A 22,224-nucleotide genomic window follows, 5' to 3' on the forward strand; every position below is an offset into this window, starting at 1 on the left:
CAATTAAAGTTAACAATGCTTCTCCTATAAAGAGACCATTTTTAGATACAGGGTTTTGCCATGACAGCAGCAATATGAAAGTAGCACTGTAGCTATAGCTGCCTTTAAGAAATCTTTTCACATTAACTAAAAAAGAAGTCAAGTTTTTCTCCAGAAACGTTAACAATTTTGAGATACATTGTTTTGTTCTGACCGTGTCTATAAATAGAGAAAGAGAGCATACGTAATAGATAAGCTGTTGTCAGATTTCACACTGTTAGGAACAAAAGCAGCCTAAAATCGGCCATAATGTAAACAAAGGAAATCCACGAGAGGACAATGGGGATTGAACAGATGGGCCAAGCAGCCCTGCTGTTACAAGTTCCAGAGCGGATACGAGTGGCGGGAGAGATATTTCGACTGTTACACGTCCTCTTGCATGGTGTATGTGTGTTTGTGTGCGTAGAAGGGGGCTATCCTGCCTCTAGAATCTTCTAATCATGATGGATGCCAGGCTATCTCTCTCTGTCATTGCTAAGGCTCTCTCAGGCCAGCAGCGCTTCAGCTCGCATTAGTGGACTCTCCATGCTTGCTGCTTCTCCCTCAGCCAGCAGTGAAAGCTGAGCTTTCATTACATTACATCTCACTTAAAGCCTGCACATTTCCATTCATTTCCTCTGACTAATCAAATCAGGCACAAATGAGAATGAATAGACTGAAGCCGGACTCACATCTGATGAGTAATGCGCGAGAACCTCCTGAACAAGAGCGAGAAAAAGAATATCGGCAAAGGCGCGAAGACTCGAGTACCCGCACAATGTTCATGAAGTTCATTCTTTGACGACTCACATTAGCACTGTAAATGACCTTTCGTGTTGGGCTGTCACTCTTGATTATATTATTCATTGAGTAATCTATTGATTAATTTGACGATCAGAGTTTAAAAAAGGCCAAACAACACAGTATTTTTCACAGCAAGTAATCCTTTTAATGGGAGTATGAAAAGTTGCCAGTTCAAACTCATTGTCTCCACCCCACAGCACATGCACCTGTTTAAGATGCTACGAGCTACGAGCATTAGCGTGAATGAGCTGTGATCCTTCACTCTGCCTCGCTGTAAGAGCCTTAGCAGCTGCTGCTTCGCTAAATATCTGGATGGCATTTGAACTAATTAATGTGAGAGCAGCTCAGGATAAGAGTATTTGCTTGCAGACTGGATGTGGCTAAATGTCTCAGCACTAACAACACAGGCCCTCACACTAATCTGCTGCTGTTCTGTTGCTGGAAGGCAGTTTGAGGCATGAAGGCTGCAGAAAGTCTTCACTGCGGCTGGGCCTCCAGCCATCAATACACACCTTTAATAGGCTCAGTTACATCATCAGCACTCTAAGCACAGCTAAGTGTCCCCACCCTGGACTTTTATATTATAAAGGACTTAGGGGAAAAATGCTGACAATACAATTTTGTGCTCTCGCTTGGTTATCCAAACATGAGGAACAAATGGATGAATGTGTGACATGAGTTCAGGCACATGGAGGCCTTAGAAGTGAAGAGATATTACTCTGTCTGGCTGTTCTATCCAAACATGAGTACATTAATTTACAATATGAGCGAACAGTACAGTGCAGATGTAAGAGACTACTGGTATTTTCATTTAATTTACAGTCACAACAGCCATTTAAGTACTTAGTTCTTCATTTTTCATTATTAGGTAAAAGGTATATGTTTATATATATATATATATATATATATATATATATTTATATATGTTATATATAAGTATTTTGAATATTATTAATGGTGGTATTAAGACCAACTCTATTGTTCCATTCTTTCTGGGAGACTTGCTTTCAGTTTTTCAAAGAAATCTGCAGGAATATTTTTACCACATTTCCAACGTTCAGTCTTAGAAGCTGGTTGCAATTTCTGCTTCTCACAAGCCTTGTAATCCCAAACACATTCAATGATGTTGAGGTCTGGACTGTGGGGTGGTCAACCCATTGTTCTGAGAAAACCAGCAGCATTTTTGTTTGATTTACAAATTTTCTCCTTTTTTGTTTATTTTCTTTTCTGAGTAACAGCTTCTTAACAGCTACATATCCTTTTAGACTAATAGTGTTGAGTTCATTTTTCCCAGTGGAAGGATGGACAGAAAGACTGGGTCTTGCATGGTTGTTAGGAGTCCCATTTTAAGTTAATACTTGGTTTTGAACTCCAGTTTGGAAAACCCAATTTTTTCCACTTATTTTCCTTTGAGTTTCACCTTATTTATGCAAGTATACTATCTCACATCTCATCTACTCAGAAACATCTCCTGACAATCACCTGTAATTAATGTCTGTTTTGATTAGAAATGAAAAAAAACTGGGTGGTCTCTTCATGCTTTTGGCATCACCACATAACTGCACCTTGGGTAGCAATGCAACGTCTTAATTCCACAACTATATATTCCAAAAAGAGCAAAGGGCAGTTATATAATTGATAACAAGGACTGACATGGTCCAGCTCTGTGAGGCCCAGAGGGTAATATGATAAAATTAAGGTATCATAGTAAAATAATTGAATAAAGATCACCTATCCACAAGACAAAAGACACTAAGATCATATGGTTGGATCATTAGGTCATGCCAACTTCAAAACAAACTTAATTTATTGTTCAGTGAAAAAAAACAAACAAAAGCCTTGTCCTGTAATGGCCTGCTTCAGCCTGCTCCATAACAGTACAATCTGAATTAGGTCTCTATTATTTAGGTGTCTTTACTGTCAGTTGCTGAAAATATTGACTGAACCAGCTTACACTGAAGATTCCCAGTAGATCTCTGCACAAACTGTCTTTCTATGCTCACATGGTGACATACATGCATTGGTTTAGATGTTTTTGCTTTTACAGTAAAACATGTCTGTTAAATCAGGATTCAAACTAGTATGAAACTATTCCTGCAAGAATAACATGAATTGCTGATATAGCTTTAACTCAGAAAAATTAAGCTGACATACAGACAGGACCATGGAACATGGTCAACCAAAAACAAGATGACATTCGGAAGTCAATATTTGCCAGCAGTGGGGGAGTTTAGAGGTAGTACTAAAGTAAGCAAAGGGGAAACCACAATCTCATCTTATAAATGTTTGGCCAGAGAAACGGTAAATTTACAAGAACTATCCCAGTAGATGTACAATACAGAAGATGTTATAACATGGCACTGTACCAAGACCTTGCTGTCCTTCCTTCTCATGATATAGAAACAACATGTAATGACTAATCACAATACATAGGCCTATTACAATAGCCTGTTACAATGCTCTGCATTTGCCTTTTGTCTCTGTGCTCCTGTAGTCTCTATTGTTCATGCATGCCATATAATATAAAAAAGACAATACTGGAAAATTAAAAGTCAAATAAGTTTTTAAATACCTTTACAAGCTGTTAAAGAGGGAATGCATTAATTTTTTACTGAGGCTGATTTGCTTAAAATAAGTTCTCAGCAAGTGATTAAAATTGAAAGAAAAAAGTGTCAATGTCTGACAGTTATCTAAATGTTACAATTAAGACAACCTATTTAATTAGCTGAATACATTTATGGAATGAGATATATATTTCATAAATGAAAAAAATCAAGCTAGACAGCTTAATTTAGTTTAAATGTAACAAGAATAGTTATGAACTACCAGACATCGTTACCCAGCTTAGAATCTTTAAAATACCAATGGAGTCACTCAATAAAATTACATTCGGTGCTTGAAAAAAAATACAAGACTAGACTATAAATTCGTTGCGCACAGTAGCAAGAAATACAGAGTCAGGGCACAGGGAAAGGGTTAAAAGAGATCCTTTTCGCTAAGCAGCATCATGCTGTAGCATTTAACACTACAAGGGGCTCTGTGTTCAGAGGTGGAATGTTAACAGCAAGCTAATTCAATCAGAACTCAGCACTTACATGACTGTCACAAGATTAAGGTGAACCCTTCCGCAATTCAATTAAGTACTTTGGCAAAAATCCTTTGTTCTCTTTCACTGGCATTATGAAAAGCAAGTACTGTGAACAGCGCACTGACCCTATGTAGGAGTAATGGTGGGGGATAAGGCCATAACAAAACAGGATTGACAGTTTAGTCATTGCAGAGTTGAAGGGCAGAATTTTAACATCCAAGGAAATACAGCAAATGCTTTTTAACTCATTATATTTCATTTAATTGTTTAAATCAAGGATGCACAAGATTGAAATCATATCAGCATAAGCTGATCTGGTCAATATTTCATACTGATATTTGATAACGTATTTACTGCCCTCCAGAGGAGCATAACATTGAGGTGAAGCTGGACTGCTGTGCTAAAATGTTTATTTAACAACCTCCTTCACCTTATTCAGCGATTACGCTGAAATGCTAATCCAGGCAGACGCAGTGCCTATTTCTACATTTGATAAATGGTGTATATAAAAGATATAGGATATCAGAATTGCTCCTCCTGTTTCGGTGCATCCTAGTTTTAATTGTTTAAATGTTTCTTCTTAAAGGAACACTTTAAAGGAATCCATTTTTTAACCTAATCTCTAGTCACTTCTGTATACAATGTACATCTGTGCCAGAATCCTCTTACTGGGGTAACTATGTAGAAAGTAAACACAGTAAACCAACAAACTTTAGGGGCTTCATGTTTATTTAAATAATAACAATTATGATGATATAGCAACACTTTTTTGTTAAATAATTTGGAGATGGTCCACCAATGTGTGAACAAACACAGTGATAGCATATGAGTTAAACCTTTATCTTTGTGACATTGATTTGGACACAACACTGTAATTACTCGTATTAAAAAAACAGAACAGAACTGCGAATGTCATACAGACATTACCATTTAAGGCCTCCTAGCTTAGCCTGACGTCTTCTTCTCTGAAGCTATGCCCCCTGAGGCTGTTTGAAACAGCCTGTTTCACCTGATGAATGAGAGCTGAGACTTGATTTCATTCATGTCTTTTTTCTTAAGCCTAGAACTATTTTGCCCAATGTCTGAAACCTAACACTGTAGCGGAGGAGAATAGATGGAGGATTTCATAAAATGTACACCGTACCATATAGGCAGCTACACAGGCATAATGTCTTCCCACAACACCAAGAGAGTTCAACCAGCGCAGCTCAACAGTCGCATTTTTTACAAACGTTTTCTCCAAACGTTTGAAGGTTCATGTGTTCATGCATGGGAATGCTGGGGTCTTACTATAATTTGCATGAGATTAATCATTAAATAAACAACGGGTTTTTAAACCTGGCAGCAAAAAGTTTTTACCTTCACAGTAAATCAGTTAACTGTCACTGGGTACAGGCCTAGTATAATGTGTAATGCATCTATATAGCCTACGGTCAATTACTGCAGACTGGTAGTGGGCAGTATGCTACAAATAATGTACATGTACATCTGCTGCTCCATTTAAGGTGGAATGGAAAATTTTAGCCTTGTAGAAATTCAGACTTGAAACATTTAGTACTGTTTTTGATAGGTCCACTTAGATAATGTTAAAAAGTAATATTATCTATATATTGGTTAGTTCTGTTTTTACTATTTTGCACAACAAAAATATTTCAGCTTTATTTTTTTGATAAAAATGCTTTTAATTAAAAAGTAAAGGGACATCCCAGAATAATAAGCCACTATTAACCTACAAAAATAGGTTTACTTACACATCTAATACAGATTTGTTAAATGTATATCATGATTATCCAACAAAACTGTCAGAAAGTTTAGTTTTACCGTGATGTAAATTTTTGCCTATACCGAACCACAGGCAATAATTTTGTTTCCCTTATAAAAGAAGGAAAAGAACAGAAATCCCCTTGACTCAAATTACATTTATAATAAAATCTGATCAACATTCTTCTTTAACGAAGTTCAGTAAAGTCACTACCAATAGTAATTAATCTTAGGCTATAAATGTGGTAGACAGAGATTATGTTAAAAACTAAAAATATTTTGTTGTGAATTTATTTTAAGATTTATTATTCAGCAACTACTTTGAAACAAACAGATAAGCTATGTAGAGTGAGGAACTAAAGAGTGGGCACACATACATGCCCACAAGGAGTTTAAAGGGTTAATGTCTGAGCTATTTCTGATGTCTAAAGAAGAGTTCTTCTGTATTAAGTGGGTAAAAGAGAGCAAGAGTCATCTTCGGGGCATGAACCGAACTGGGAACTGATTGCTGTGGACTGCTGACGTTCTTCGAATTCATGCTCACTGGCCTGGTTCCAGCCCAGGGACATCTCATTCTCGCCCACTTCCTCTCGCCAATTCTGCAGTAGAACGATTTGTGGTCGCACGTACGCAAACGCGCCTGTCAAGAGACGCAGCACCATCCAAGTTATGGGCGCTTTTGTGTCATCAGGGCATTTTGGTTTTTGCTTCATCTTTGTCTATTTTAGCTTGCAGTACTGTGCGTAATGAATCATGGGTCTAGAGGATGCTGTGCCTTCAAAGTGACTGCTGCAGCCCTGTCAGTGCCATGACTAGGCTCTGACTGTAGAGTGGGTGTGCAGAAGCTCATTTTTTCCATATTAAAACTGAGCTTGTATATTATCTCCTGAGAAATGCAAATAAGTAAATAGTGCAGGTCTCAGATTTGACATTTCTCTTTTTTGCACTTCAGCTTCAAGCGTCTTCTGTTTTGAACTCCACAGGTAACACTGGCCAGAACATTTGGCTTAAAACCTAGACATATCCTCTCAGCGTGGCCCTCTCCCCTTCTCTACCTGCGGTATTATAAATCCAGCCCTTACTATAGTGCCTCATTATCCTTGGCAAAATACGTCAGCTGCTCCAAATGAAATGTCACAGGTTAATGTCAATCTCGCTCTATCCACATCATCCTCCCACCGCCACCCCCCAGCACTTTTCCCAGCCTGCGGTTCATAAGCAAAGAGGGGTAATGCAGGTCCTGTCTGAGCATTTCACTCTGATCAGGGCCGGGATGTGAATTCTAAATAGAACATTATTATAAAGCCTGCACTGCCGCTCCCCCTCCTGTCTAAAAACACAAAGCCCTGAGCTCCACAGAAAAATACTCAAATTCTGTGAATACATGAACTAGTGTAGCATTTAAGAATAGGCAACAAAAGGAAGAGGCTGGAGAAATATGTCAGTCATGTTATCAATGTAATTGATGTATTTACGTCGGCTATTGTGCAGTGAACCTTTAATTGGCAGCAGTTTCTGCCTCTTAATCTGTTCTTCTACTTTAAAGACATGAATTCTTAATGTCACTGTCATGTTTACTTTTGATATGTAAAGAAATTGATCCAGCAAAGTTGAAGATGCATAGACTTTTATTGTGTTTAAATCACAAACTATCATTTTGAGCAAGCGAACTATATATAATTCACTCTTCAGTCACTTTTATCCTTGGTGTAGTGTAAGAAATCTGAATCTGAATGCTTTCCCAGAAACTATCAATGCATTCAACAATAAAGGCAATATCATGCTTGTTTTATATAGTGAGAGAAAACACAGTAGCATACAGTAAGCTCCAATTCCACAAGCAAGGGTTCCAATTACTCTGGGGGCAGATTTTAGTAAGTGAAAGAGGACTAAAGATCACTAAAGTGGCTGAATTTATCACCAATGAATGGTTAAAATCCTCTATCCAATCCTTGTTTTTGCCTTTCACACTGTACGCTATTCAGTTCTTTTTTGTACAGTACTTGCTGTGCTCCATCCAATTCTTTCTTTCTCTCACACAGTAAACAAGCCGGCCACATTCCAGGGTGCTCAGCGTGGCCCCAGGAGACTGTACCCTGTGAGAGTGAGGTGGATTTACTCACCATATGACCAGGCCCGTGATCACAGCAGTCCATGTGATGCAGCAGCCATCAGGCCGTTTGGTCTCCTCCGCCTCTTCCCTGCGGCAGAAGCACAGGCAACTCAAGTAAACGGCCAGCACCAACAGACTCAGGCCTAGGCCCACTGCCGCAACGCAGGCCAGGAAGATCAGGGACTGCAAAAAGAGGGAGAAGATATGACAGGGGAGAGGGCAAGAGAGTGACAAATTAAAAAAAAAAACAGTAGAGAGATAACAGTTTTATTCTGCCATTAATTAATTAACCTTTAGAAGTCACAGTCTCCCCCAGCAATAACAAAAGCATGATATTTAATTATAAATGTATTAGGGCTGCACAATAATTCATATTTTTATTGCTATTGCGATATGAGTTTAGGTGATAAACACATTGTTAAAAGCTGTGATTACCGAACAGATCAAATCATCTCACACGTGCGGGGCCAGAGTGACATAATTAGATTGGCTGCAATGGAGCATAAGAAGTCCAACAAGTGCTTCCCTGCACCAGGCTGGAACCTTGTTCTCCCACGTGGAGAATGAGTAACTTAACCATTCAGCTAAATGGGCAATTACAACACACACACGTGCACAGCTCTGCAACTACTTAATCTCGTACTATTAGTCTCTAATAAAGCATGATGATAGTTCTCACTCTCCGTGTTAAAATGCATAGACTATATAGTGAAATATATGAAGCAGTAATAGCTACTGTCACAACAAATCTTTTAAGGAATTACATATTTACACAATATATATTTGTTTATTTATTTATGTTTATATATTATGTATTATATAATATTTAAATGTGTTTGCAGTCTGAGTAGAAATGTGAATAGAACTCATGGAACTCATTCATGTTTCTGCAGACAGCAAATTGTCCATTTGCAATTAGCTTTTGATGCTTCATAACATCACTGCTTTGCATCAGTGACAGTGTGTGTCCTTGTTAAAATGTGCTTGTAGTTCTGATATAAGTAGCCCTTAGTATTTGATTCTTTTTATTTTGCACAATAGTGAAAGGTTCTTTTGTAATTTGTGAAAAGGTCTGTTTGATTTCTGTTTACACTACAAAAAAAAAAAGTCAGTACTTGCAGCATGTCCAGTCAGAGGCACATTATTTTAATAATAACTTATCGCTTCTCATATTATCATTGTGACATCCAACAGCTTTATCAGACATCGCATTTTATGTCCATATCGTGCAACCCTAAATTTACAGTGGGGTCCTAAAGACTGATAACACTAATGAAAATGCTTCTAATTTGCATTCTTTTCTAATTAAATACAAAGTTATGATTTACCCCTTTTTTGTTCTAATGATGGCGTGCACTCAAGCTGGCATGAGCTCCACAAGTTTGTTTAAAAAATATCTCTGATGAGCAGATCATATCCACTCGACAGTCACCTGACCACAAGCTTCAATGAAGGAGATCAGATAAAAAAATCTGACCTTTCGGTACAAAAGCCTCAACACTGCCTATATCACAAATTTGCTTAAATTTGAATAGTGGTTCAGAAATAGTGCAGTATCTCAAGCATTTCTTCTTCCTTTTACTTCTCTTTAGAGCTGGGCGATATGGCCAAAAATGTTATCACGATAAACAAAATTCATATCGTTTGATATCGGTACATATCGCAATAAATGTCAAATCATTATTTCTTTGAGTTTGAAGTTTAAGTTTGAAGGCTGATTTTTGTTCTTGGGTGGTTAATTGCTGTTTTAAACTATCCTTTATGGTCGGAACATGACAAACACTCGGCAAACAGTGGAACATTTCACAAATCTGTCTTGGGACAGTGGGAGAAAGTTTCTGGTGAGCTGTTTTTACCAGCTGGAAAAGTACGGCCGCAGTTTTTGTAATATTCATAATTTAAGAAAGAAAACAGATTATTTATAGCTGTCTGGTGATGAGTGCTTGGCTATCCCGTTACAAATGCTAAACAAGTGGCCAATAACAGTGCTAAACTGTTTAGTTTTTCAACAACATCAGCTTAATACAAACAGCAAACATTAGCCGGCTCGGTACATCAGTGATGGATCACACGGCCTTACTGCCATCACTCCTACCACATCCATGTCAGAGCATATCACAGTATTCACACACCAGCTAGAAGACGACTGGATTTCTCTATTCTATTGTAATAGTTTGAGGGGTAAACCGCAATATATCTAACACCAGACAAACAGTGTCCTCCTTTTAGCTACATTTAAACTGAAAGCGGTGCTTTTGTGTCTTGTTTGATCTACAGTATCATCAATTCGCTGTGCTGCTAAAAACAGCTAGCCTGGAAAGATAGCATTCTCCCACTCTCCAATGCCTCACAGCATCCTCAGTTTACTTTCGTTTAAATCAGGGCTGTAACTGCATGAACCCACTTCTTTCTTTAACTTTCATTGCTTGGGAATGCACTAATACTAAAATATGACTGTTCAGGCGCTGTAACGGTGCTTTAGTTGTGTGGAGCAGATGTGATTTAACACTGCTAAAGCTGGTTAGGATGTTAGGACAGAGGTGAGTTCACTTTAGGACAGTACAGCTACGCCACTTATCACTCACACTTGGTCACAGGAGAACAGATCGCCAATCGCTCCACTCAAACAGGGAATGTACAAGTCCACGTTTTGGACATTGCTAAAGTATATTTGGGACTCATTTTACCCGTCGCCCCCTCCCTCTCTAATCATGTCGAAAAACTCGGAAGTGCGCCCTCTCCTGGCGACAGCGGAGTAGTGTCGCTTTCCTTGCAGTAGAAAACGTCACCAGGGCTTTCGCTAGAACATAGAAGTGTGAGAATGGTCTATTATATCGAAAGTTTATCGAACATTTCTTATAGTCCTATTGAGGATAGTTATATCGTGATAATTATCGTTACCGTTTTATCGCTCAGGCCTACTTCTCTTGATATTTCTTTGTGTTAAATTTGTTTAAATTCTAAACATTTCGCTCTTTTATTTCCAAATTTACATTAAACAAATCCTAGATTTTCAGTGTTGACTCAGACTTTTGTAGCTCACTGTATTCATTTTTATACATAGTTTTATAGGCATGTAATGATATAGAAATTTAATATCATGATAGTAACCTAACCTTTCAGCACAGTCTATGACATCATCCCAATTCACAATGATATGAAAATCATTTCGTCAAATGGCAGATATTTGCTTAAAATAATTCAGTATCCAACAGATGTTTAGATTTGACCAATATTTCAAATCGATATTTGAAATTGTGACCTATTTACTGTGTTCTGGAAGAGCAGAACGTTTGGGTGAAACTGGACTACTGCGCTAAAAAGTCTCCAATTATTTGTTTTACTACATTATTTATACAAACAAATGTTATACTTTTCTATAATGCTGATTCAGGTGAATCTAGTCCCAGTTTCAACATTTTTAAAATGTGTATGTGTCAGCATCAGCAGATATATACATGACAAATATGGGATATCTGCATCGGCCCACAATTCCCATCGTGCATCTCTAATTATTTCTCATTAAAGGTCATTGAAACAAGCAGAGAAATTCTGTCAAAAGCTGGGAATCTAAACATTAATTGATATCACATTTGTGTAAGTAGAGGAAGATTGTTCTTAAGTTGTTTGCCCTCTTTATCACTTTTGACATCATAATAAATGGAAAAAAGTTGCAGATATGAATGCCTGCACTACAAACTGTCGATTCTAAATGTAAAACGGATATACACATAATAATTCTCTAACAATGGCATTATATAATTACACTTAAATAATTATGTAACTATACATTTGGACTTTATACAAAAATATAACTCTAAGTTAAATCTCTGAAGGTTAAATCTTAATCTAGCTAAACATGGAGAGGTTCCAAAGTTGAAATATGTATCAGCTTTAACAGTTTTGCTTGAATGCATTGTGTGTAGTAATTAGTAGGGACTGGTCACATGTTACTCAGAGGAGCACAGGCTAAGGGGCAGATTAAGCATGCTGCTGAGGTAGTGTGTACTAGCACGTGTGTGTGTAGTTATTTAGTTTTGGGTGGAAAAGTCATGAGTGGGTAAGATGGGAGCAGGCTGATGCCTGCAGGAGAGAGCCTGGGCATATTGCCATGGTTACCCACATGGATTGAGACAAACTAGACAGGCTCAAACGGTTTCACTGAATCGAATGTCATGTGATAAAGTCGGCGGTGTAAGACGGCTCCTCCGGTCTTGTGACCCCTGAGATTCCCCGGCCTGCAGCAGAGGTGTAGTGGAGATGAAAGAATGAAGTGAATTGAGAGAACAGGTGAGTAAAAGCTCTGATTACAGGCCTGCAGCCACAGCACGTCTGTCAGACAGACTGAAATGTAAAAAGCTTCTCCGAGTTACTCAGTGAATAATACATCCTTTCTGAATTGCAGTCATTTTCAGAGGGCTATGAAATCAACTAATGGGAGTCAATCACACCAGGCTCTTGCTATTAGAGCAGCAAATAGCAAGTCTAATAGAGCAGCTCATGTTACATAATAGAAACAACTATGTCGATGCTGGAAATAGGCACAGAGTCATTTGCAAAACGTGTTTAAATGCCACGACAATTTTGTGCAGATAATGCAAATTTTGTAGTGTTTTTAAGAACAATTTTCAGCTTCGGGCTGAAAAATTGACGTAAATTGTTTTTTTTCATTTGTTTTAAGCATGCTTTAATTAACTAAAAAGTTGCATACACTTTCAGACTGCTCAAATGAGTGTGAGAAACAAATTTTTCTACTTGGCTGGTCTGACTTCACAGTCTACTGTACATTCATAATGGTTATCACTAGTGAAAATAAAAAGGTCTTTTTTATGAATATTATTAATAGTCATGAACCGAATTAGAAGGAAAAACTGAAAAAAAAGAGTCTGAGCTAATTTCAATGTTATCAAATGGAACATTGCTCTGAAAAACACTGAACACATGTGATTCAAACATATGTATCATTTCCACATGAATATTACATCACAGTTTTGTTACTAACTTCTAGTTTCTAGTTCACTCACTTTTGGCAATAACTGTATTGACGTATGTAAAAATGTACACAGCTGAATAATGTAAATTCACTGCATCACAGGAAATACAATTCAACATACTTGGCTTAACAGTTCCAAAAGAAAACTTCACTGCACTAAGTAACAGAATTAAGCCACAGAAAAAAGGCAGAGACATGTAAAGAGAGCCACTGGGAGGACACCAATTCATTTTAAGGAAATTTAGGTTTCCAGACACAGATTAAGCCTAGTTCTTAACTAAACTGGACCGTCAGGAAGGATTCTAAACTGAAAATCTGCCTTAGTCTAGGCTTAGTACCTGGAATGCCAGTCAGTAGAATTGAATGGCTGACAGTAGGGTAAATATATTACATATAAACATTTGATATAAATGCAAGTCCTGCCAGTAGAATACATTTCATGGGTAGGACAAGCAAGTGTTTAGTTGTAGCATAAGAATATGCAGATTCTTACAGAAGCATCCATGTATATTGTGTCACATCAAGACCTGATAACTCCATTTTGTTTTGTTGTTTAATTTTTTTGATCCATTTGAAAAAATCAGTTGCCTTTGACATTAAACATATCATAATCAATGGACCAAATGGCCCAAAATAATGTAATAACTGAATAAAATCTTTTTGCTTTAATTTGCATTACAGTTAAATGGGAATTCTACTGATCAATAAACATCTGCATGAATAAGTTAATAAGATGCAAACAAAGTCATTCAGAGTGGTTTGATGTGAAATGGTCCACTGTAGAGAAATTTGACAAGTTATAATTGCTCATGGTGGTGGTGATAGGAACCAGATGTCTGAAGAGTTTAATGTCTCTAAAAGCTCCCCGACTGGAAGCTATTAGACAAAATGATCATGACTACCTTGTCTGATGCCTGAGACATTGTTTCACTATAGGTTTGAGATAAGGTTTTGGCTTTAAATGTATTTTTTAAAAAGCATTCCTGCTGGAGAGGCACATGAAGGGTGTTCTAAGTTAGAACAGTTTTTCTGGTAAAGAATTTACCACTATTTTATCATCATCAACATTACATATAAAACTCAGAAGAAATGTGTAGGTTCACTGGTCATTCTGGATAGTAAATAAGACAGATATATTTGCACCGTAGACATTGTGACCCTTGGTTCCTACCACCACGTAAGGCGGTAAGTTTCTCCACAATTATCCATTTCTCATCAAAACACTCTTTCCTTTATTTCATTTCAACAACTGCATTATGCAGAGCGTTTTAATAATCAGTCAAATTCTCCTTTAAGAACCTATTTTCATCCTCATCATTTCAGAGATAGCAGTTTTTCCACGAAAGCAACAATATGACAGTAGCACTATGGAATAACTGACTGTACTTAGTGTATTTAAACCTGCACTATGTAAGTTTTGGGGATTTGGAGAACTGTCTGGTGGAAATGTGTAATTGCATGCTACATGCGGAAGCTGGTGAAGGACATGTCTTCTGAGAATGTAAGTGAATTATCTGCCATTGTTATCATATATTCATCAGAATAATGTTGATTTTGCATTTGAGACACAAAAATCGAGCCTGACATTCTTTTCGAGCCTGTGCATTTGACGTTAACTCTTAAAAACATATGACGTAGCCACAAAATCCGATCTGACACCTCTTATTCTTCAATAACTACAGGGACTCCAGCGCAAATTAGCTGAGCCCGCCAGCTGGCCCTCACCATTTAAGGGGTTAATTTCTTTCACTCTGATAATAAAACAGTGCTGGACACACCCCTGCTCTCAGACTGTTTTTCTTCAGAAGAACACACTTATAGTTCCTGGTAGCAGCAAGCAATATTTAGAAGATATTGGTCATAAACACAGCATAGTCATGCAGTACCCCATCTGCTTCCATTTCCAAACTAATTCGGTCTGTCTCAGTCTTACAAGCAAAAACTCATGTAAATGATCCTTGTTGTTGTCTGTTTTTTTTTCTCTTGAGGTTGCTCAAAATGTTCTCCACAGCAAATGAATTTTACATTATCATGTTTTTTTGTCAAGTTATGAAACATCATAAAAATGATTTGCAACCTGTTCACAATACCCTCAGTTTAAGCTCATCCAAAGGCATCGTATTTGCTTGATTGAATTTAACTCATCACATTAGGTACGGCATCATACCATGGCTCATTTTGTGAGTAAAATTAAATGTACCGAAGGATGCTCTGCACTGATATATCACTGGCAATCTAAGTTAAAGTGCTGAGAATTACTAGAGGTTCAAATAGATCTTCGGTAAAAGGTTTTAAGCAGGCAGATGATAGAGAGAACAATTCAATCTGTAGTAATGGAAGTGTGAGAGATGAAGCAACATAAAAGTTCCCATTTCAGAGGGCACGGTGTGATCCTGCACAATACAGAATGACTAATCTGTGGGAGATTTGACACTGCAGCTGAACTTCTACGCATGACCCCATTCTGACAACTATATTTAGCCTATTGTTATCAGCAGCCACGTTCACGTTGTTGGAAGACATGCTGGGTGTAAATCACAATAAATATATGAAAATGTATAACACAGAAATAAACAAATATGAGATAAGGTGCAGAAAACACCACAAACCTCCTAAAAGAGTGAATCAATGTGTGATGCTTTTCAACTCCAGCGTATCATACACTTTGAATGTGAATGAAGCAAATGTTTCCATTAGAGATTTTGGTAAGCACTTTAGCAAAACAGCTCAGAACTGAATGTAAAATTGCATTTTGATAAATAAATCCAGTGGGCTTCTATTTTCCAGCAAAGTTCATTTCAGTTCCTCACATAGTCAGTTACCAAATAAACCAGTTAGTCCTTGAAGGGAAACTGCAAACATGTTTTGAAACAGAAATTTAATAAGAACAGCATATCCAATGTTCTACGAGAGGGGCAACAAAAAGATTAGATGAGTTTCACAATCAGTCAAGTCACTGCAATAGCAGGAAAAGTCCACTTTGTTCCTCTTTGAGATATAAAAGTGACTTATTTTCCTTCCTAATAGATTTTTTTCAAGTGAATCAGAGAAATCTGACCTTGAGCGTGAGCTGTAAAATAATCTATACGGCAAAAACACAAAGAGATGTACTGATTCAGTCAGGAACACAGCCATAAAATGTCAAAGTCTCAAACCTCCCTCCATCTATGTGTCCTGTGTGCCTATAGTAAAACATTCATACAAGGTGTTCAAGGTGAAGTGTTTGTATTCACCAATACTCTGGACTACTAGAAGTGGGATCAAGACAGATAAGAATATAAGTCATAGATTTGGAACTAAAGGAACCAAAGCCAAAGGATTTATCTGAGTGATCCAATGCTGATGTGGGAGCTATTTTATGCTCCAACACAGTGTTAACTGCACCTATATACTCTCATGGCTCCTTGACAACACCCTCTTTCTTTCCAAGTCTATTTAACCAACTGGCTACAGTATAAAGCAGCAACAGCTCAGATGACGACACACCACACCTATCAAAACAATACACATGTGGAGATACATAAAACAGACTGACAAGCAGAAAGCATCTACGGTAAAAGCTTAACCAGGATGAAAAGCAAACCACGAGAAAAGACCTGCGGACATACATGACACTGCCTGTTCTGTTGGTAATAAAGCGTAATTCTGAAATCACATTTACAAGCCTTCCTCTCAGGTTTACAAGGCATGTTCAGCGGCCGCCCACAGCAGACACTAATTACTTAGTGACACTACACAGAATGGCAGGCTTTCAAGTCTGCTTTAGGTTTTAAAATCTTGTTTGAGAGACTTTCATCAGAATTCATTGAATTAGTCTGTGAAATGGCCTCAGATGTCACAATAACCTGCCCTGCCCCGAAACCACAATTCTAAACGCAGGTTGTGAAAGCAGTCTGCAGAGGGGAGGGAAGTTGACTTAGGCCGTACTGAACAGACCTCCAAAAACAGCTTATACAGAATCTATGAACATCTGAACTGAAGTTTTCTCATTGCCATTTTTGACCTACAGTAATAGTTATGTTGGATGGTACTGAAAATAAATCTGAAAAAAAAAAAGCAGTAACTAGGCAGAGGTGTCCATATGTGATGGAATTAAAAGCATGTGCCTTGAGAATAAGTGAAAGATATTACTGACAGAAGATACTCAGAAAAGTACCACGTCTTCCACTTTTTACTTAAGTACATGTAAATACATGTATCTGAGTGAACGTAACCTAGTCAACATGTCATGGCTGCAACACCACCACCACCAAAAAAAAAAAAGTATCTGAATTTTTTTCAATTTTTATTTTTCTACATCTTTTAAGCACACCAGCTGCCTTTTACACTGTGTGGAAATTTAAAGATAATTAGACCAATAGAAAAGCTCCAAAACTGCTTGGAATACAAACTTTTATATTAACTTACATTAAAAGTTCAGAATATTTTTCGCTCTCCTGAAAAGTTTCCATGTTGGAGATACTTGTTTTTCTTTGCATAGTGACGATATGGTGCTGTAAGTAAGACAAGGTCAACTCCTTAACTGTTTCTAAATGGAATAATGGGCAGTAAAAGCAACACTTTCTGCTTCTGGTCTCCAGACACAGAACAGACTTGGAAGAAGCGTCATTATACTTCTCCAATTTCTTTCTATATTCTAATCGATTTGTTTATATGGAAAGTGGAGTCAAGTCCTGCTGTAACATCATCTCTGTGAAACACTCTGCTGGCCCAAGTGATGCATCAAGATAGGGTTAATCACTGTATTTATGATCAAAATCTGATCATGAACAACTAATGTAACACACTTTCTGATACTTTGTACACACTTAAAAAGATGGTTATTCAAGGGTTCTTTAATAAAAACAATGGTTTTATTTAGAATCATGAGTTCTCTATAGAACTAATTCATGCTGAAATGATATTTTGCATGGTGAAACGGTTCTTTATACTGAAGGCAAATGTACTGTATCTGGTTCTACAGAGAATCTTTTTTCAAAAGGGTTCTTCTATTGTTATGATGTCAAGCTTGTAACAATAGAACAGCACAACAGAAGATGTGCTATATAGCTATTTTTGGTGCTATAATGGCTCCTTACATTGACAGAGAATGTGTTGTATATGGTTCTATATAGTAACTTTTTGAAAAGGGTCCTGTATAGTACCAAAAATGGTTCTATCGTTACGATGTCAAGCAAAAACCAACTGAAGAAACCTTACTGGTGCTATAAAGAACCATTTTTTAAAAAGTTCTATACAGAACCATACACAACACACTCTCCATCAATGTAAAAACTCATGGTTCTATGCAGAACCATTCCTTTTACTAAAGAACCATCGAAGAACCATCTTTTTTTAAGTGTATATGCTGAAAACAACTCATATAACTTAACATATACACTTGTCCTTGGGCTTCAACAAAGACGTCATATATCTTGACAGTGAGAAAGTTATTTTTTAACGGTTGTTAGTAGGAATTTGACCGGCTAGTGAGGTGAGCGGCGCCTTGCTGAGGTACTGAGGTAACCTAAAGTAGTCACGCGCCCGTCCTCTCGAGACGCGGCTAAAACTAGAGCACTGACCTGCTGGTAGTCCACTTGCCCCGGTTTGAAGCCACTGTCCACCGGCTGGAAATTAAAATTAAGGTGAGGGAAATTGTGAAGCCAGTAAGTCCACCACGGAGCAATGTAGCCTTGTCGCGGGGATGCCATCCTGCGATAACCCGAGTCTGACTCGTGCGAGCAGCCCGCGCGCCCTCCAACTTTTCAAACAAATCGAAACACAGAGAGTGTCCACTGCGAAAGCCGTAGAAGTACGTGGTCAGTTACAGCGAGAGGCAGGAAAAACACATCACGAAAGCGCTCCTTCTCGTTTGTCTCGCTCAAAAGAAGACACAGCAGTTGGGCTACGTCCTTAATCCCATGTTGGAGCGCGCTCCTTGAAGAGCCCTTGCGAACTCCGCTCCGCACTTAACGGCTGTTCCTGACGCGCCTGCGCACGACCAGCAGGCCGTCCGGCGAGGGGGGAAGAGGGAAGCCGGGTAACTCTCATCGTTTTTGACAAGTTGTAGAAATGATTACTCTGAGCATCGCTCTCAAACACAGCCTGAGCTCAAGTGGGATAAAATGTGAGGCTAACATCGCGAAAGGACAGAGATTACTCTATTCAGGTCACGTTAAATCTCGAATGATCCGCGGTATTAGGCCATATCAGACTCCATCCAGAGGGCTATCTCACAGATAGTGAGGTTTGATTGCTAAAGAGGCTTAAATGCTGCCTCTAAGCGTGTTGTGAAAGAACAGGGTGTGCATTTATAATGCATGCGTGTAAATGAACTGACCTTGACTGAGGATTGTTCATATTTTATTTAAAATCAATTTTCTCTTGTAATGGCATGCCATGCCACCTTGTAGAGTTGTATAACCTGCACCATCATTTAGAGGCTCAATTATTCTACAAAGATATTTCATTTTCTAGTATCTTTTCTGGCCACCACTAATTAGAATTAGAAAATCCATGTTTGCTTTAGTGTTATAATTACACAAAAATCTTCTCCATAATATAGTACTGGTGCTGGGCAGTTCACGTTGGGATGTCTCCTTCCCTTATGCCTCATTTATAGTCTTTATTAATCCTACCTTTGTGCATGGAAGATGTCCACATGTATATATGTCTGTATGTATATACATATTACACCTACAGGAGCTTTTATGGCATCCCCTTCTAAATCCATAGGCATTAATATGGAGTTGGTCCCCCTTTGCAGCTATAACAGCTTCCACTCTTCTGGGAAGCTTTCTACAAAATTTTGAAGTGTGTCTGTGGGAATTCTTGCTCATTCATCCAGAAAAGCATTTCTGAGGTCCGACACTAATGTTGGACGAGAAGGCCTGGCTCACAATCTCTGTTCTAATTGATCCTAAAGGTGTTCAGTGGGGTTGAGGTCAGGACTCTGTGTAGGCCAGTCAAATTCTTCCACACCAAACTCACCCAACCATGCCTTTATGGACCTTGCTTTGTGCACTGGGGCACAGTCATGCTGGAACAGAAAAGGTTCTTCCCCAAACTGTTCCCACAATGCTGGAAGCATACAATTGTCCAAAATATCTTAGTGTGTTGAAACATTAAGATTTCCCTTCAGTGGAACCAAGGGGCCTAGGCCAACCCCTGCAGAACAACCCCATAGCATTATTGGCACAATGCAGTTAGGCAGGTAACGTCTGGCATTCACCAGACTCGTCCATCAGACTGCCAGATAGAGAAGCGTGATTCATCACTCCACAGTATGTTTCCACTGCTCCAGAGTCCAGTGACGGCTTGCTTTACACCACTCCACCCGACGCCTGCCATTGTACTTGATGATGTAAGGCTTGCATGCAGCTGTTCGGCCATGGAAACCCATGCGATGGAGCTCCCAACGCACAGTTTTTTGTGGTGATGTTAATGCCAGAGGAGGTTTGAAACCCTGCAGTTATCACAGTTCCGGACAAAGGCTCTGTTTATAGAGCAAGGTGACTTCATTTTGATGAACAAGCGATCAGCCATGGTGATAGATACTATCTTATTTCCTCCCTTGTGTACGTGGGAAATATCAACACCTGATATGTCTCTTTAATAAGTTTTTTTGTCTGCATGTCTGGTTCTTTATATGTGTTTACATTGTTGCCGAGCAGAAGCACGTTGAGATTCTCAGCATTACAGTGACAATGATGTGGTGGTGGCGTGATAGTGTGTGTTGTGCCAGTACAAGTGGAACAGACACAGCAGTGCTGCTGGAGTGTAGAAACAAGGAGGTGGTTTTAAGGTCATGGCCGATTGTTATATGTTACTGGGTTCATTAGCAGCAATTGTGCTGTATCATATTTTACTTATGGTCAATTTTAAAGTAAATTATTCTCATGCACATGTTGCATAGCATTGCACTGTATCCACACAGTGTACTAGTTAGCTAAGCTTAGTCCCTCTATTTTCATCTGTAGTGAGGAGAGAAGGGAAGAAGGAGGGACTCTCTAAACAATAGGAAAAGGCTTTATTATTTCTGTTATCAGGTATGCGTAATTTCATGTATAAAGTTGTTAAAGCCTGAAATATTCTCTTAAGCACTATGGTTATGCTAATGCAGGTGAGCGCAGTAGAGTGACATCATTACCGTATGCGCATGTCTTGTCTATATACAAATCCAATTAATTATTATCATTAATCAGCTGTTGTTTTTGAATCATAGTTATCATACTTCACATTGTTATCTTTGCTATAAGCTTTGTCGCCCTTTCGACTATTGTCTTGTATGAGGAGGTTAGAAGAGAAGAGGAAGCAGGGGCTCGCTAACCAATACTAAAAGGCTGTATTTCAGTTATCAGAATAAAATCCTTGCTATGAAAACTACACAGAGTTTTTTTGTCCATTAGTGGTAGTGGTATCAACACCTACCAGTGCCACTACCTCTAATAATTTTAGCTGTTGTTCTCACAAAATGCACAGTACTGTTTTCATTATGACATAAACAGCATGTAGTGGATAAGAAGTGTTAGGGAAAATACTGTAATTAAATTAAAAGTGAGAAGTCATGCAGTTGAGGGAAACTGTGCTGAAAAACAGCACTAAGCTAGTTTGTGCTGATCTAGTGCTAATCTGGTGCCGGTTTAGCTGGTCACCCAGCATGGTCATGCTGGTTGACAAGCATACCAGCATACCAGCATTGCTGGTGACCAGCCATGCTGGTCCATGCTCTAGCAGGGAAATCTTCCTTTATTCCAGTACGGGGAGAGTTCTGTCTTGCGACGAGAAGGTTCACTCTTCATCATCTGACAGCAGGTTATACAGGCCCTTCAGAACAGACAATAGAAAGCTTATGATTGGTCACAGAGTAAAGCCCTACCAACTAAAGATTTAGTAGCATGAAAAAAAACAAGGCTCAAGCGAGTACCCTTTAGTCTTGAACTCTAAGCCCAGGACAAAGGCCCTATTCATAGAGCAAGGTGACTTCATTTTGATGAACAAGCGATCAGCCATGGTGAGAGATACTATCATATTTCCTTCCTCGCGTGGGAAATATCAGCACCTGGAATAGGTTTCTGTGATAGGTTTCTTTGCATGTCTGGTTCTGTATATATATTGCAACTTCCATTGCCAAGCAGAAGTGTGTTGAGACAAATATAGTTTGCATATATAGTTTGCTTATGCAGTTTGCTTTTGTTACTTGAACAGAAAGTAAATGCTGTTTGGTTATAGCTACACAGTTATACAGATCATCTTGTAATTTGGATATAAGATGTGACATTTTTTGCCACTGCAGCATGCATAAAGAAATAGCAGTGTGATTCAAATTGTATCTCATCACACCCCACACGCTATCATGATTGCAGCTGTTTTGATTAAATGATTAGTTACATTATGTGCAGCATCATGGTCCAGCATGCACAGCGGGACCAAACTCTGCGTTTTCCTTCCAGAAAGAATCCGCCGAGC

At 38.4% G+C, this 22,224-nt stretch overlaps 1 protein-coding gene across 2 annotated transcripts in view; it reads right to left on the reverse strand.

Annotated features, from left to right (window-relative positions):
- Positions 1 to 19,251, reverse strand: part of ttyh2l (tweety homolog 2, like) — a 52,288-nt gene extending 33,037 nt beyond the window's left edge. Inside the window, exons 1-2 of one of the 2 annotated variants that reach the window (XM_036590280.1) lie at positions 18,339 to 19,251; positions 7,795 to 7,967 (exon numbers count right to left, since the gene is read on the reverse strand). In XM_036590280.1, the coding sequence (XP_036446173.1) occupies positions 7,795 to 7,967; positions 18,339 to 18,467 (302 nt within the window). In that variant the 5' untranslated portion in view covers positions 18,468 to 19,251. The remainder of the gene's footprint in view (positions 1 to 7,794; positions 7,968 to 18,338) is intronic. The other variant, XM_036590279.1, reaches the window with a different exon arrangement.
- Positions 19,252 to 22,224: the final 2,973 nt, after the last annotated feature.

The sequence above is a fragment of the Colossoma macropomum genome, unplaced genomic scaffold (assembly GCF_904425465.1).
Source record: "Colossoma macropomum unplaced genomic scaffold, Colossoma_macropomum, whole genome shotgun sequence".
NCBI classification, from domain to species: domain Eukaryota; kingdom Metazoa; phylum Chordata; class Actinopteri; order Characiformes; family Serrasalmidae; genus Colossoma; species Colossoma macropomum.